This window comes from Epinephelus lanceolatus, chromosome 3, assembly GCF_041903045.1.
Source record: "Epinephelus lanceolatus isolate andai-2023 chromosome 3, ASM4190304v1, whole genome shotgun sequence".
NCBI lineage: Eukaryota > Metazoa > Chordata > Actinopteri > Perciformes > Serranidae > Epinephelus > Epinephelus lanceolatus.
Window position 1 is genome coordinate 3600477 of NC_135736.1, and position 17305 is coordinate 3617781.

Consider the following 17305-nt stretch of genomic DNA (forward strand, 5'->3'; position numbering starts at 1 on the left):
TAAAATGTTATCGGTTATACCACCTGCACAGTGCTGCTCTTACTCTAACTACAGATACAACACATCAAGCTTAATCCTGAACATGAGATATGTAATGCACACACACACACACACACACACACACACACGCAGGCAGGCTTGGGCACACAGATAGACAAAAACAGTGTCTACAGACACTTGACACCATGAATTGTTATTAAAATAGAAGGGTTTTCTTTAGAGTAGCCTATTCTCTCTTCTATTAATACACTTGCATCCGGACAAAAGGGACAAATGTCATCTGACAATCTGCTCTGGTCCTGGTCTTTGCACAGTTAGGTGAAAGGCTGATACCAAGTGGACAATTAAGGTACAGCAATATTGCTGTAAAACTTGACAGTGAGGTATTTTTGGAGAAGCTTTTGTTACTTTGCTAAAAGAGCTGTATTTAACCCTCTGAGACCCACATAGACTAAATTTTGTCTTTGTCTGGGGGACAGGGGATCTATAGGGGGAAAGCAGGTCAACAGTAGATGCCATATAGAAGTGATATACATCACCTGAATGTTGGAACCTGGGGGGTATTCCATCAAGCAGGCTAAATGCAAATCCAAGTTTAAATGACCAAGTCTGGCTAATGTGAGCCAGAGTTCTGTTCCATCAAAGTGGCTAAGATTAGCCTCACATCGTTAACCATGGAAACCATAGTTCTGGCTAAACCTGATACATCGAGCTAAATTCCAGTTTCTGTTCCATCAACCTGAGCCACAACTCCGTTCCATCAGGGTGGTTAACCTGAATCCCAGCCTAGTAACCATGGTAATTTATGCTGCCAGGCAATCCTGGTCTGTAATAGGATTAAGGTGAGGATTAGCTCCATCTATGATCAAAAAATGTTCAATAGACACCTAAAAGACAGTTCTGCCAGTGCTTTTACACACTCACAACTGTCATGTAATGATAAAATAATATATAGATCATAAAATATAACATAATTAATCAAAAAACATTAACTATTAAAAAACAAATTAAAATGTAATAAAAATAAGATAATTAAAAAAAACACTTACAACAATAAAGTCAAAATCAAACTAATAAAAACAAAACTATAACTAGAAAAGCACTCAGAGAGTGCAGACCTCTGCCAAGTAGGTGATATTCCCTTCCCCTCTGCATCAGATTTTGCAGCCTGCATCACAATTAGGTTATTTGCATCACTATCATTATTAGGTTATATATGCCTTCACCACGGAGACACTGTGGTGTATTTATTTTGTTTTTATTTTGTATCAACATGGAATATGTTTTTTTTTTTTGTATTTTTCACTTTCTTTTTTTCCAACACAGAACATTAATTTCAACTTTAGAATTACAACAATATTTAGTAACGAGCCCAAGTAGGCCCACTCGCCACTGCCACCCGGTGGCGCACGTCTGGTCATGGAATGAGTCTATTCTAAAACTCGGTGAATACACAGTGCCATTTAGCGCTATTTTATTATTTTATCCACTTTGCTTCAACCAATCACCACCAAAATTTTATCATATGTTCCTTGTCCCATTATCCACCTTTCCTGAAAATTTCATCAAAATCCGTTCATAACTTTTTGAGTTATTTTGTAGACAAACAGACAAACAGACCAACGCTGGCGAAAACATTACCTCCTTGGCAGAGGTAATAAAATGAAACTGAGGCATTAAAAAAGATTGTATATGTACACCAAACCACATGAATATGTGATTGCCCTCCCATCCCCACCCACTCTGTTTCCAATTGGCTAGCAAATTCACAGTCAATTAACGTCAGCTGACAACGGCCATTTAAGGAGTGCATCCAAGAGAAGGAGAGGGACACACCCGGAGAGACACAGAGACAGAGCAAGAGAGAGTAAATTAGGAAATAATGGCATGCCCCTTAATTGAGGATCCTGTTGATGAGGAGGCCCACATTGTCCAGAGGGCCTTCCAACCACCACCAGCCCTAAGGGTCTTCCAGGACAGGACCAACCCATTGATACAGACGGACTCCTATCTGTCCTGTCTCCTATCTAGTGTATCTATGCAGTTTGCTGGAACCACACATTATAAAGGTCACATGCTGCAGCCAGTCTCTGACCACTGTGCAGTCAGTCTGTATTGCACTGAGGTTCTTTGCTAGCGGTACATTCCTGTATAGTGTTGGTGATGCTGAGAGGCTAAGTAAGGCAGCTGTTTGCAGAGAGGTAAAAACAGTGAGGGATGAAATGGGGACACACACCATTGTGGTCTGTCTGTTCCTCATCCTATAGCCCATTCCATTAATTTAAGGGGGTTTTGGGTTTTCCTTATTTTGATATAATAAGGGACAGAGCTTACAATTGACTCCCAAATGATGAGAAATAGATAATTGATTCACTATCACCTGCATTCACTTAATAGGTTTCCTCATCTCCACTGAATTGATGGATTAACTAAATGGATTTTTATACAATCAATAGATAAATGTCATGTGATTATTTCCTATGAACTGATCATTTTGGAAATGTCATAATCTACAATCAGTTATGTGATAAATGCGATGATTGACATAAAATAGTTTGATTAAACGCATCATCTGAAATGTACATAGGAATCAGTAGATAATGTGATAAACAGCCTATCACTAATATTAATTTACACATTTGGTGAATTTCATTAGGCATACTTGAATTGTTAGATTTAATAGGTGTTCTTAGATACATATATTTTGTCCCTTTGATGCGGGATTTATAGAACATGATATTATGCTGAAATGCTGAATTTTCTTTGTCACTTGCGCATTTAGCCTGTCGGCAATAGTCTGCCACGCCACCTCCCTTGCTTTATTAATTGCTTTTTTCTTAATTATGTCCTTATAGTCCTCATACACTTCCATAAGGAGCATTTGCTCCGCCGCAGAAAAAGCCTCCACTCACTCCTTTCCTTTGCTTTTTGACATTTTGCAACATGTTCGGCACTCGACTAGTGTGGGCTTTTTATTTTCCCTGGGTGTGTGATTGAGTTGAGGCTTAACAGGTGAGGCTTGAATTAGTGTCAGTTGGAGCCAGCTGATTTCACGTGATGGAACGGGTTGGAGCTAGACTGGGAGTTGGCGTTTAGTCAAACTTCAAGATTACACCTTAGTCTGGACAGCTTAGCTATGTTGATGGAATACCCCCTGAAGGTTACTTTGAAATGCAGTTCAGCACTGTGTCAAGCTTTTCTAGTCATGACTGATACTGTCATAAACATTTTGTTTTGGTGAGGGCCTATTGAAATTTTGAAGATTTAGAGTGTATTATGTCTCATAAATTGTCACAGCAATTTTTGGTTTAATATAATTTGTTACACAGATTTGTTGCTAAATTTAAGTATGTTTTCTCCTTCAGAACTGATCTTGACGAACACCACAGTAAAATCCATCTTTTGACATTTGGAGATATCTGTAAGACCTGCATTTTTTGGCAATTGGATGACAAGCACTTCTGTTCTGGAAACTGCTGACAAACCCTGTTATTGTGAATATACCTATGAAAGCCAAACATCCGCTGAATGTGCAAGGTCTCTAGTTTGTGGCTATGAAGTTTAATGGCTGTGATTATCCTAGAGGTTACTATAGGTTATTTTGTACAGTGTTGTCCATTTAAAAAATGTCTGCAATAAAATAGCTGCTATGGGGACTGACATTATCACACATGAACAAAACTGAGCTCATTGAATCTGCTAGAGTCTCAGCTTTTCAGTCAGACCCAATTTATGCAATTCAAAGACTGTTTATGCATCCCGGTATGCAGAAATATTTTAAAAATAGGCAAAAATGACACATTTGTACTACATGCAAAAAAACTGCATGGCACCAGCATAAAGTGGGCATGACTGTAAAGGAGAGACTCATGGGAACCAATAGAACCTATTTTCTTTCAGATATCTTGAGGTAAGAGGTCAAGGGACCCCTAATGGCCATGCCAGATTTTCCCTCACCAACATTTAGCCTAGTAGTGGAGTGTTAAATAGCCCACTGTCTGAGAAGCTAGCATGACATGTCTTCAGGACTTTGAGTTTCATATGATCTCAGAGGGTTAGTCAGCAATTATTTTTATCAGTCAGAATATAAATTGAGCCATCAGTCATGAAGCATCATCTGCATGCTGTCAATTCTTCAAAAGGTTCAGTTTACACCAGTCTTACAGCAAACCACACAGACCTTCAGCTGGAGGAAAAACTGCCTTCAAGTTATGTTTTATGGTAAATTCTAGATTTACATGACCTGGGCTTGTGTTTTCCAAAGTTTTGAAAATTACAGTTAAGAGACAAATCAGGAGTAAAACAGTTCTTTGCTGAGTGTGAAGAATAAAACACATATATAAGGCTACTTCCCCCTACACACAGTTAATTGTAAGGGCAATCCTTATGAGCTCACAAGATGAACCACATGTTGGCTTCGCTCAGAGTAAGAAGAGCCAATCATTAACTATTGCAGGTGTGTTTTCTTTTTTGTTGTTGTTTTTTGTCATGTGGTTTACCTGTTAAATAAGCTGTATATTTGTTTTGATTTTAAAATCATATTTTTTATCTTTAATATGTACAGTGGCAATTAGCAATTCACAGCATTCTAATTTATTTATCAGATATAAATACACAAAGATAAAATAAATCTACTCTGAACCAACTTTAGAGACCTCGAGAGCTCTACTCAATGGGGAAACTATGTGCGAGCCTCAGGTCTCAAACTTGTGATGTCACAGGGTATAAAGTCTTGAGCTGCTCCATAGACAATAAATAGGAGATTGATTTAATGGACCCACAGAATGTTTTTCTTGTTTTATACCCAAATGAGCTTCATTATATTATAATGTTCTCAGTTAAAACAAAGAAATGTACCCATATACTCTGAACAATCCTCTGGGTGCTCTGTCATCTATAATAGTGGTTCCCAACTGGTGGGTCGCGGGTTCATTCTGAATGGACCGCATGTGATTCACAAATGTGTCAAGTTTCGAAAAAACACACTTTCTTTTAAAGTACAGGGAATATACGGCAAAGGCCTTCTATTCTGAAGTGCTGTTCCTGCTGTAAAGTGAGTGAGTAGTGGACGGCTTCTTGACAAACTAGCTTGACAACATGGCCAAATGCAAGTATGACACCGAATATATTAAACTGTGTGGACCTTGAACGAATGATTTAAGGAGAAATCTGGACCTTGTGGCTGGACCAGTTGGGAACCACTGTCCTATAACATCGTTCATTTATTGTCTATGCAGCAGCCCAAACTTTGGCAACATATCCACCATAAACCTCAACAATACATCCAGCAGAATACTCTCCATTGCCCTAACCATCGCCAAGAAAACTATCCTCATGAATTGGTGAACAAGGAACAGAATCTCCATCACACTCTGGAAAAATCAACTCATCGAATACTCCTACACAAAGACACACACACACACCTTTTCATACAGCTTTGCATTATACTTGTTTTCGCCTGTACGCCCATCAGTTTCAGCCTGTGCTCTACTCCTTGTTTGCTTTATATTGTTTTATTTTGTTCTGATGTATTTAGTTGCTCTTATTTTTATTGTAGGTCTCTTTCTCACTTTTTGTATCTTCTTTCCTTACTGTTTATATATCTCTACAACTGTTTTCACTTACTCTGTTATCACTGCATTACACACAAAAAAAAGTCTGGTTTTAATCAGACTAACTCAATAATTACATTTTCACTAATGTCACATACTGACAGCACTCTAGTTTTGGGGTTTCGGAGAGAGTTGTTCACTTCTACTCATATTTTTTGTCGAAACCACAGGAAAAGATGTATACATTTTTAAAAAATGGGTGAAGTTCCCCTTTAAGTGGGTTTGTGAGTTTCAGCAGAAGTAAAGACTTTTTACTTGTATCTTTCATCAGTCTAAAGTGACTCTCAGCAGGCTGATAAATACATGCCCCAATCCATAGTCAGAGACAGCGAGTGTGATTTTCCTCAAAGGCATGAATAATTTGACTTGTATTAACAGAATAAATGTTTATTGACCAATTGACAATTGACCTATCTCTGTGCATGATTCACAATACACTGCTTTTCATCCTTTAATAACTACAACAAGGTACTGGATGAATCTTTCTAGAATGCAAAAAATTACTCGGGACAATCACTTTGAGAGACGAGTACACAAGAAACAATTTTTGCAATTTCAAACATTGCAAAGGAAGACACTGTAGCATCCTAATCAACACGAAACAAACACACCAAACTTGTCCTTTTATCACAAGCTGTCCATCATCATACATCCAGATGGATCCTCTGGTGGCGTTTCAGGTTACATTTCTGGGTGAAGCGTTTGCCACAAGCCAAGCAGCAGTACGGTCTCTCTCCGGTGTGGACCCGTCGGTGGGCCTTGAGGTTGCTCAGCTTGGTGAAGCTGCGACCACAGAGGGAGCAGCAGAAAGGCCGCTCACCTGTGTGGGTCTGCAGGTGGGCCTTCAGGTTGCTGGGGTGGGGAAAGCACTTCCCACATTGGCCACAGCGCAGGAGGTGCCTGGGGCCAGCAAGAGGGGGAGAGTCTGGGTGGGGTAAGGGGTTGGTGTGATGAGAGTTTGCAGACTGATGGGATTTGATGCTGACCCATGGAGCACTGGTTCGGTGATGTGCTGTGGTTTGTCTGTCTCCAAGGTGAGCTCGCTGGATTGAGAGTGGAGGGGGTGGCGCGGCTTTAGATGTGGACGGAGTCCTGTTGAGGGGATTTAAATGTACAACCTGAGAGTGAGCTACAGACAGTGTTGTGGTGGTACTGTTGGAAAGTGTGTGAGAGGGCTTTTTCATTGGTCGGTGGAGGTGCTGTATAGCAGCTTGCAGTCTAAGACCTGTACCAACTTTGGAATGCAGCTTCATAACCTCCTGTACAGTGGCTTTGTGGGAAATGTGATTCTGCTTGAGTGCTTCTGAACTCAACCTGTGCTGTTTAACTGAACATGACAAAAATGCCATCGCAGACTTTATTTTATTTTCTTTAGGCAGGTTTTCCACACACCCATCAGAATCGACAATCACTTCCTGCTTGATGGTCACACCCAGCGCATCACTGTTTTGCAGTCTTGCCTGTGGGGACGCTGAGGATGAAATGTGATCTCTACTCGGAGTAACCAGAACATCAACATCTCCTGTGACAGAATTACACAGCTCGTGTTCTGTTTGCCTCAGAGGACCTCTAGTTTTGGATGGATCGCAGTCCTTTTCTGTTGCAAGGCAGTGATTCTGCAGCAATCCAGCTGTTGTGACGGTCAGGCCAGCCCAACCACTGTCCCCCTCTAAAGATGGATCTGTGGCTGTGTGTGTTTCCTTCTGGTCTTCAGGAAAGACATATGCAGCAGAGATCTGTGGGTCTTGCTTAATAACATCCCTCAGTAATTCCTCACGGTTCTCTTGAGCCCGATTTGGTTGTGCTTCAGTCATCTCAGCAGCACTGTGAGATTCAGGTACTGCTTTACCTACACAATGAACGGAAACAGGGGTTATATCAATGAATTCAGCTGCCTTTTTCCACTGGCAAACTGTTACCAGAGCAGCAAGTTGGTTGCTGTATTTTTGGTCCAAAGTAGGGCTGGCATGATATCAGATTTTCACAACATGGTTATTGTGGCCACAAGAGTTCCCAATAACCATATTATTGCAATATCTAAAGATTTTTTTTTTAAAAAAAAATAGAATTATTGCCCTGTGGTTGTACAGTATGTCTCTGTTTCTCTTACAGTTTATATCCTTGCCTGTGAAAACATGGATGCTTCACGCACATCTTCTCCTGGAAGCACAAAAGATCTACACAATCAGCACAATTTCAAGGTAAGTGTCACCAATTCAGTAACTGACCAAATTTCTCCCCTCCTGTTCCTAAGATAAGGCGTTAAGTAATGGCCAGAAAAGTTTTATGCAGAACATAACAATGTCACAGTGAAGCTGACCTTTGACGTTTTGGATATAAAATGTCATCACTTCATTATTTTATCCTATTAGACATTTGTGTGAAGTTTCGTCAAAATTAGCGTATGAATTCTTGAGGTATAGCCAAAAGCATGTTTTGTGAGGTCACGCTGACCTTTGACCAACAAATTCTAATCAGTTTATTCTTCACTCCGATTGGACATTTGTGTCATAGTTGGAGAAGTTCCCTTAAGGTGTAATTGAGATACTGCATTCACGAGAATGAGACAGATGAGGTCACAGTGACTTTTGACTACCAAAATCTAATCAGTTCATTGTTGAGTTCAAGTGGACATTTGCACCAAATTTTAAAGCAGCTGTGAGGAGTTCGTATCACCCCCCTTGAAGATCCGCATATTTATTTGAACCCAACAGCGACAAAAAGGCCTTTCTCTATATGGCTATTTAGCGTAGCCTTGGTCGGGTCGGACACAGCGGAAGTCAGCAAACCAGAATATGGCACCCGTTGGCGGAAGTAAGTCTGCACGCCCGCAGCGGCCCGCAGCCATTAAACCACAGAAGAAGAAGGAGCCGTGTTTACAGAGAGTGTTCTTCGAGTAAGCGGTACGCAACAGGCATTGCTGAACACACAACAGTTTTAACAGATGTATCTATAAGGACTTGGTTGTACTTTCGATGTCATGGCGGATAAAGAAGGAGCACCATCTTAAAGAAAAAGAACACAAGAACAGAAGAAGGCTAAACGGGACAGTGATAGGGCTCGAGCCCAAACGCGTGTAAACCTTGGTCGGGCATTCACCAAGTGGAAAGAGCTGAGAAATTTGAAAGGTTTTAAAACTGATCCCGAGTTGGCCCTTTTCCTAATCGACAGGTATGTAATTTTTGTTTTTATTTAGAGAATATACCGCAACTATTTAGACGTTGTTTCACTTCAATATATGGCGATATGGAAGTTATAAGCAGGGCCGCCCCTCCCTAAACGCGCTGTGCATAGAAAGGCAAAACAAGAGGAAGCTCGTGCTTCACTTGAAGATGGGTATGTTGTTGAAATAAAACTTTGTGGCACAAACACCTAAGCTGCTACTCATTAGATAGGAATCTCTGTCTCCAGTCTCTGTCTAGACTGGAATTTTTTTTTTTTTTTTTTTTTCAGCGGCCCTGATTAACATTTATTGAATGTCTTGTTAACGCCCTATGCATTCACCTCTGATGAAAAGGAGTGGTAAAATGACCAGTTGGTGGTCGTATATATTGATAGGCTATAAACTTTAGCCAATATATAATATATTGGCTAAAGTTTATAGCCTATCAATTTATGTTGTTAATATAAGTTTTGGACTATTTTTATGGAGGTAAATGTCGCCATCTGTTGGTGAATTTAATTCATAACAGTCAGCTTTTGAGGAGACAGAGAAATACTGATGAAATGAGTATGTAACTGATGCATTTGTTGACAGAGGGAACTAAACTTGAATGTAAAATTTGAAATATCAGTCTGTTTGATCCTGAATTAGTATGTTTTCTTAGGACTGTAGTCTGTACATAATAATAATAGTGATAATAATGATGTAATAATAGATAGCAGTAGTTTTTTGTTAATATTAGTATAAGTAGTAGTAGTAGTACTACCAGTACAGTCATTTTGTACCTATGATACATTTGGGATGGGCAGAGGTTGGGGGGGGGGGGCTTCAAATAAAATTTCGCTTAGGGCCCCAATTTGGTCAGGGGCAGCCCTGGTTATAAGCAAGCTAAATGTAACGTTAGCTGATGTGAACCGCTTTTGTCTAGTAACGTTTCAACAAACGCCACAAAATTATCTGTGACTGTGACCATGAACACAAATATACAGCAGGCAGTTGTCCTCAGTTTATAAGAAATTCAGAGCTACACCAGAACATTTATGATTTTCCTCTGGCTCTCCAAAACAAATGCATGCGGTAATTGCCGGTTGCAGTCGAGATTTTACGAATGAAGCCGAATGCCGGCTGCAGTCGGAATTTTACAACACCAGGCTGTGGGTGTCATACCGCTTCGACCAAAGGGGGCGCTATAATCAACAAAAACGTAAAGTTCTGCACAGCTGCTTTAAGAAATTCCCTCAAGGTGTTCTTGGGATATCGCAGTTACATGAATGTGACGGACGGACGACCTGAAAACCTAATTCCTCTGGCCACGGTTATCGCCAGCGCAGAGGCATAAAAATAATGCTATCAGTCAAATTCACCTTTAACTTTGTTTACTGTGCTTTTGTCTCTGTTTTGGCAAATGAATTACATGAAACCATAACTGTACAAAAACATACAAAAAGATAATTTACACTTAGAGGCATAGTTAAGATTTTTTGAAATAAGGGTTGTATGAGGTACTACTCCATAAACAGTATAGTACATACAGAGGATGTCAGTCAGCACGCCACCAGTTTGGACAATCAGGCTGGAGTTCAACATGGAAGCTAAACAATGTACTGCTGTAGAGGGGTCAGCAACAAAATGTATTTTAGCCACCTAAAAAAAAAAAAAAAAATCAATATCCATTTAAGTGTATGCTATATTTAGAATATTTTCACTGCTTCACCTTAATGTCAGACAGTAATTTCTAAATGGAAATTGAAGCTGATATGGCTCTCTCAAATTTCAGGCTCCATTGAGAAAAACTGTGATTTAACATCGCTGAACACAGGAGCTGCTGGTCCACCACTGCCTCAAACAGTTATTTTGTGTTACTGCGTCACTTGTTGTTTAAAAGTGTCAGTTTGGATTCACTGAGGTCACACAATAATACAAACTAACTAACTGATCAAAGCAGTGGTAGACCAGCAGCTCCCATGTTCAGCAAACTAAAATGTTTCTGTTCTGTTCTGTTTCTGTTTCTGTCAGTGTTGTCTGGTGGCTTTGACGAGAGCACAGATGAGGAACTGAAGTAGTTAACAGCTTTTCCGTCAGTAGAGGCTGTCTGACGGAAAACTAAAGTAGTAAAAATACTCTCAATATAGAATATATTTACGCTAAAAAATACATTTTGTTGATGACCCCGTTCCTTTTTGTACATTGCTTAGCTTCTGTGTTGGACTCCAGCCTGCTTCTCCAAACCGAGAGCGTGCCAACTGACATCTACTGTAGGTAGTCCACTGACTACAGACAAGTACACCATACGAATCCACTTCAAAAAATCTGGACTATCCCTTTAATGGATAGTAAAAAGGCAACCAGATGGTGTTAAGGGAGGGACACAAAGTGAGTACTTAAAGAAACGGAAACGATTTAAGTGCTGAATTATTTATACAATGTTATCATATGTGTATTAACATAATATCAGTATTTCATTTAAGCAAAATCACACAAGAGGGAGAGATGTTGTACTGTATATCGTCACGGCTGTGATTTGGTCGTAGGCACGAGGCCAACCAAGTCACAGCCGTGACGATATACAGTACAACATCACGACCTCGAGTGTGATATTGCTTTTATACAACAGTTCAACAACAGCTTAAACAGCAATGCTGAGTAAGGAAATGTTAACAAAAGGTGATGAAATAAATTATTTAAGTATGTTATGTAGCTCCGCGGAAAAAAAAAAAACAGTTCCACCTGTCTGTTGCCAGGCAACACAGCACACACGCCAGGAACTCACAAGCTAGCCTACTTAGTATTTACATTGATCTGCAGCTGTGTAACTTCGTCCAGTTCGGCTGATGAAACGTTGGCAAACCTGGATGTTGGCACGGCCGGATTTAGCTTCCACTCTCCCTCATCCTCATCAATACCTCATCAGATGATCATTGATAATTCCTGACCGTGTTCGCTTAATTTTTGCTCCTCTCCAGTTTGTCAAGGTCGACTGATGTTACACAAACACACCTGGAGGTCTGCACAGAAGAGTCCTGGCTTTCCTTTTCCTCGTCCTCTCCTGACGACCACTCATAATTTAATTCAAATGTAATTTTGGGGAAAACATCCATCTTGGTGTAACGCTATAGTGTCAGTTTGCGTCAATGTAGCGAGTGTGACAGTTGGTTAATTAACGGTTGTATTTATATTTATAACACCTGTGAGTGGAGTGATTTTACTGTTACAAGTCCCAGTGATGTTATACTCTATATCAGCACTCACGGAATGCCTCTCGTCCAATCAAATTACTCGGTCAGAACTAACTGTTGTATAATTTTAAATATCACGGTTATCGTCTATTTTGGATTATCGAGACACTCCTTGTCCAGAGCCTAAAAAGTAAATATTTTATTTTCACTGATTTTATTTAATTTTTTAATCAGCCTGTTTCAAAGGATTGATAAACTAATTGCATTTACTACAGAAAATAAGAAAGGTTGTATATTTTTACAGAAGCGCAATGCATTCACTGACATTAAAAAAAAACTGACAACTTATCTCATAATAATGACATAAGATCTTGTAATTATGAGATCCTTATCTAGACAAGGGTGAAGTTGCCATGTGCTTTTGTTGACTTCCTGGTGTGGGTTGTCATGTGCAACAGCAACATAAGAAAGAAGAAACACAAGAACCTTGAAAAGTACCAAGGGCTGAAAGAGGAGCTAGAAAAGAAGTGGGTAGTAAAGGCAACAGTGGTGCCAGTAGTAATCGGAGCACTCAGGGCTGTGACACACAAACGGGGAGAGTGGCTCCAGCAGATTCCAGGTACAACATCTGAGGTCTCTATCCAGAATGCATATATACATATATAAAGACAGAGAGAGATAAAGATATATTTTTTCCCAAACTTAATATGTTGTTAATTGTTGACACAATACTCACCATCGAGGGTATCACTCCAATGCGCAGAAGAAAAAGACGACTTATTCACTTCTTCCTTGACATTCAACGCTGACATTACATCATCTTCTGGTGTCTGAATATCACAGAGAAGACATCAGAGAATATGGTTACATTTTGATTTATTAGTTGAATGCTCTGTGCAGAATGTTCCTATTAGGAAAAAAATATGCATACAGCCTCTCACAACAACACTGAGAGTACCTCTGCTCTGAGACATTCCTGTGATTCCCTCTCAGGGCTGTGAGTGGATGTGGGATTGTCTGCTGCCTGAGTTGACTCTGGTATGTATTCTTGTGTGCGACTTATAGCCCACTTTTCCACAGAGTCACCCTCTTGTTTCACTCCACAGACCCCCAAAATGTCTGGAAAAAAATAGTGCTCAAGTAGCATAACATAATACAGAGTGTTTGTGTCGCTATATTAATGATCCTTCTGTTTGTTCTTACCATCTTGCTGTTCTTTGGGCCTGTCTTCTACAGTGTCACTGGACAGATCCACATCATCCTTGGCACAGTCCACACACCTCCCAGTTTTTCCTCCTTCTCTCCCCCCTTTGTCACTTAATTTTTTCTCGGCCCATTGCAGCTGCCTCCTCAGGGACTCCACCTCCTGGTTCCTGCGCTGAACCTCCTCCAGGAATCCGTCCTCCACCAACCTGGTCACCTCATACATGGCTGTCTTTACCACTGTCTCCATCACATCCGAGAGCTGGGTCTGGAAAGTTACAATGAGGGTGTCCAGGTCCGACATGATGGTCAGTCAGGGTCGCGGGTTTTAAAAATGAATTCCTTGTGTTCGTGAAAATAAAATCAAAGTAACAAAGGGGGACAAGGAGTCCGACTTAAAATGCTAACGCGACCACAGGTTGTTAGGCTGTAACGTTAACGTTACACCATTATCCAACTATACATCCGCTTGTTGTTGTTGTTGTTGTTGCTGTTGTGGGTATTTCAGGTAATAAACAGCTATTCATTCATTTATTAACATTAAAGGGCTGGACTACCGACGCACAGCGACCTATTTATTGACACAAGCTGCCTTCATGTCAATTGAAGTTGTCACCTGGCCAGCTAATATTACTCCTTAGCTTAACGTTAGCATTGGTATGCTAAGCACATTTAAGGGCGTCAAACCGTCAACGAACCGTACACAGCCACGAATTATAGTAACCATAGTCGAGCCTGGCGTATTAATCTATTTAAACCGGTGTTTAAGGATTCAGCGGGTAACGACTGTTCAGCAAAGCAAATTCGTGTGCACTAAGCATCTAACTGAGCTAGCGCTTGTGGTCCTTGTTTTTGCTCGTGACGTCATACACAACGTAGTACGGTGGCCTTACCTGAAGTCTAGGAATTACAAAACGCGTTTCAATAAAGTGAAACCAATAGGCTGCGCCAAGCAGTCAGCTGTAACTTCAGGTCATTGTTTCCAAGTAATGCGTTTTAGCATTTGTACAACATATTATGGCCCCATAGATGCACGCGCTCCTATAATGCTTTATTGTAAAAGTGAATGAATATTGTTAAATTGTTTTTATCTCGTTGAAGGTATTCGTGCTGGTGTTTGATATGGAGACAGAATGTTACATATTATTAGGCTATATACAATTTTCACTGGTGGATATTTTTATATTTATATATATTTATATTTTACTTGGATAAATACAGAGCCCCTAAAGTCCCAAAAGGTGGTATTTTTTTATCTTGTGCGCACAAGATCATTTACTATGAACTCATATGCATCTCTAATGACTTCCGATGCACACAGCCAGCATATAATGAAGAGAACTGAGCTAATCAAGTTTTATTTTCATCTTGGAATGTCTTACAGTGAAATTCTTGCTGCTCTTGCAGGTAGATATGGGATTGTTATCAGCAGGAATTATTTGCTGCGCATACTTAAGGACAACAGGCTTAGTCGAGGGAGGGACAATGCAGATTTAGGCCGTGTCATTGACTTTGTCCAGGAACAACTACAGGGTCCAGGGAGGATGCATGGGTAGGGTATAGATGGATGTTTACGAAGTGCCGAGGAAATGGTTTTAATAGAGAATAAAGCTTTTACATAACAAGTAGTGCCAAGATTACAGCTATACATAAGAAGAGTCATGCAGAATATCAACTGCCGTTTGTCTTATAATATATTATGTTAACAAGCCTGCAGCTTGTTACAAGCACACGCAGACACACGTGCAGACAGACACGTATAACACATTCCAAGTAGTGAACCAAAACATCAGATATCACACTAACCAAAACAAGCATACAGCTGCAGGAACAAAAAAATACAACACAACCAGCTAAGCACACTGACAGTTTAAGTCAAAAAGTTCCTTTGATTATAGATAAAAGTCAATATGTTTCATTTCTCATAGGTACAGGTTTGCAAATCTGTGCAATATAGCCTACAATATACAATATTGTAGGCTATATTGCACAGCTATCTCATAAAGTACAATATAGCCTAATCCATGAAGCCAACTATGTCCAAACCAAACAATTAATCAACTGTGAGGGGGAACCCTAGTGAACCCCAACCTAAATCCAAGGTTGGAATATACAATGGCTTTTATGTTTGGGCTGGGGTACATAACAGTAAGGCAACAGACAGAAAAATTCACTTACACTTTATAGAATAAAGCTGTAGAAGGCTATTATTACAACTACATGAGAGAGCCATTTATGTCAATTGCCAGTGCCTGGTGTTCATGTGTCTGCAACTTGTTACAGGCTGGTGATTAATAATAATGAATGAATAAATAGCATTCATGTAATGTAATCCCAAGGAATATGCAAATAACTCAAGTTTATGTACCACCAATGACATGCCCTACTGTAGGGGGTTTTGACATTTTTCTGTACCTTCTGCCAATTGCCCTGCACTGGCCTCTCCTTCTGAAGCATCAGCAGGACTGGTACCAACACTTCCTCCACCTTTACATAGCAAACATAGAATTATAGTTTTTTTTTATAGTTTATACTTTATACAGTATAACAGTGAATTTCTTACTTGATTTGCCCTTGTATTCATATAGAAAAAAGAAATGATTATATCCCATTTGTTGCACAAATAAATCATCTCAAAAGTAGTGAAAATGTGGCTAGTAGGTCCATGATTTTCAAATCTCAATCCTTTTTTAATTTTAACTTCAAAACTTTTGAATTTCAAGGGCCTACATTTCTACACTGTAATTGTAAAATCCAATCCTCAGTGTTAATTTAACTCTCTCTGATAGGGTCCATTCATCAATCTGGCCTCAAGGACCCCTGGGGGTCACTGGACCTGCATGTTTTATAGGTAACTTGCAGAAGCATCGTGTGTTTTTACCATGATGGGGGTCCTGAATAAATCTGGCAATTTTAGGCATTTGGCCCCGTCGTCCTCGCGTGCCTTTCTTTTTTTGTCACTCTCTCTTTCTGCACCACCTTTTCTCTTTTTTTCCCCAGATTTGGGTTGGGATCCATTGAAATTAACTAGACCACTTTCCCTTACGTCTCAGCGCCAGTGGGCTCCTACACAGACACACAAGATGCGAGTTGACAAACCCCCTCCTCACCATGCTGGCTGTGTTTACAACGTAGGACTGTTGGGGCAGGTGTAAATTGAAACAAACCAGTCACGTCCTGTCTTTTGACAACTGACAAGTGGCTCAACCTCACACGCCTCATCCCTCTCCTCGCATCACGCGCTGGCCTCTGATTGCATTGGCCTGGCCTGCCTGTTGGGAAAAAAATGACAGGCAGGCCAGCAGTCCGATCACAGTCCGGCGCTTCGAGAATAGTCCCGGTTCTCCCTATGTGCAGTCCGAGCCTGACAGAGGATGATTACAGGTTTATTCAAGCAGACAGTATGAGAAAAATAATGTAGTCTCTGAACATTAAAGTATGTAAACATGTTGTAGTAGAAACCCAAAATAGAAGAATGAACCTGAATATGATCAGAATATGGGACCTTTAAGTAAAAGTACAAAAGTGTTAGCATCAAAATATACTAAAAGTACCAAAAGTAAAAGTACTTATTATGCAGAATGGCCCATTTTAGAAAAATACATACTATTATATTATTGGATTATAATTATTGATGCATAAATCTACTCATCACTTAAATGTTGCAGCTGGTAGACGTGGAGTTAATTTTATTTACTCCATAAACTGCTTGGGGGTTAGCCTAGAGCAATATATTATGACCTATTTGCAAATTTAGATTATTGATACAAAATATTATTAAACTAAGTAACGAGTGATTAAAGTTAAATAAATGTAGTGGAGTAAAAAGTACAATATTTACATCTAAAAAGTAGTGGGGTAGATGACTAAAATAGCATAAAATGGAAATACTCGAGTAAAGTACAAATACCTCAAAATTGTAGGCTACTTAAATACATTACTAAAGTACACAATCTTAATTACATTACACTGATTATATTATTCACCTTCGTTTCCACACGGGTTAGTGATACTAAATTTATTTGATACTTCCATATCAAAACTGGGCTCCTACATTTTGATATAGCTTATAGGAAATAAGTATTCAACACGTCAACATTTTTTTCATTTAATACATTTCCAAAGCAGCTATTCTCATGACATTTACATCA

The 17305-nt window shown here is 39.7% G+C and overlaps 1 protein-coding gene across 1 annotated transcript; it reads right to left on the reverse strand.

The window, feature by feature from the left end:
• Positions 1-4222: 4222 nt before the first annotated feature.
• LOC117254675 (uncharacterized) lies at positions 4223-14014 on the reverse strand. The gene is made up of 4 exons (XM_033623049.2): positions 13155-14014; positions 12910-13070; positions 12688-12781; positions 4223-7461 (listed from the first exon to the last, which is right to left on the reverse strand). Exons 1-4 carry the CDS (start codon positions 13456-13458, stop codon positions 6257-6259), a joined length of 1764 nt encoding a protein of 587 aa, XP_033478940.2. The 5' UTR covers positions 13459-14014; the 3' UTR covers positions 4223-6256.
• Between the last annotated feature and the right edge of the window lie 3291 nt (positions 14015-17305).

Excerpts from the sequence above, each read along its gene's own strand:
- LOC117254675 (XM_033623049.2), bottom strand. The coding sequence starts at position 13,458 with ATGTCGGACCTGGACACCCTCATTGTAACTTTCCAGACCCAGCTCTCG. Across the intron at positions 13,071-13,154 it reads GCCCAAAGAACAGCAAGATG|ACATTTTGGGGGTCTGTGGA; the intron begins GTAAGAACAAAC and ends ATTTTTTTCCAG. Across the intron at positions 7,462-12,687 it reads TTGGAGTGATACCCTCGATG|GTAAAGCAGTACCTGAATCT; the intron begins GTGAGTATTGTG and ends TTCATTGTGTAG.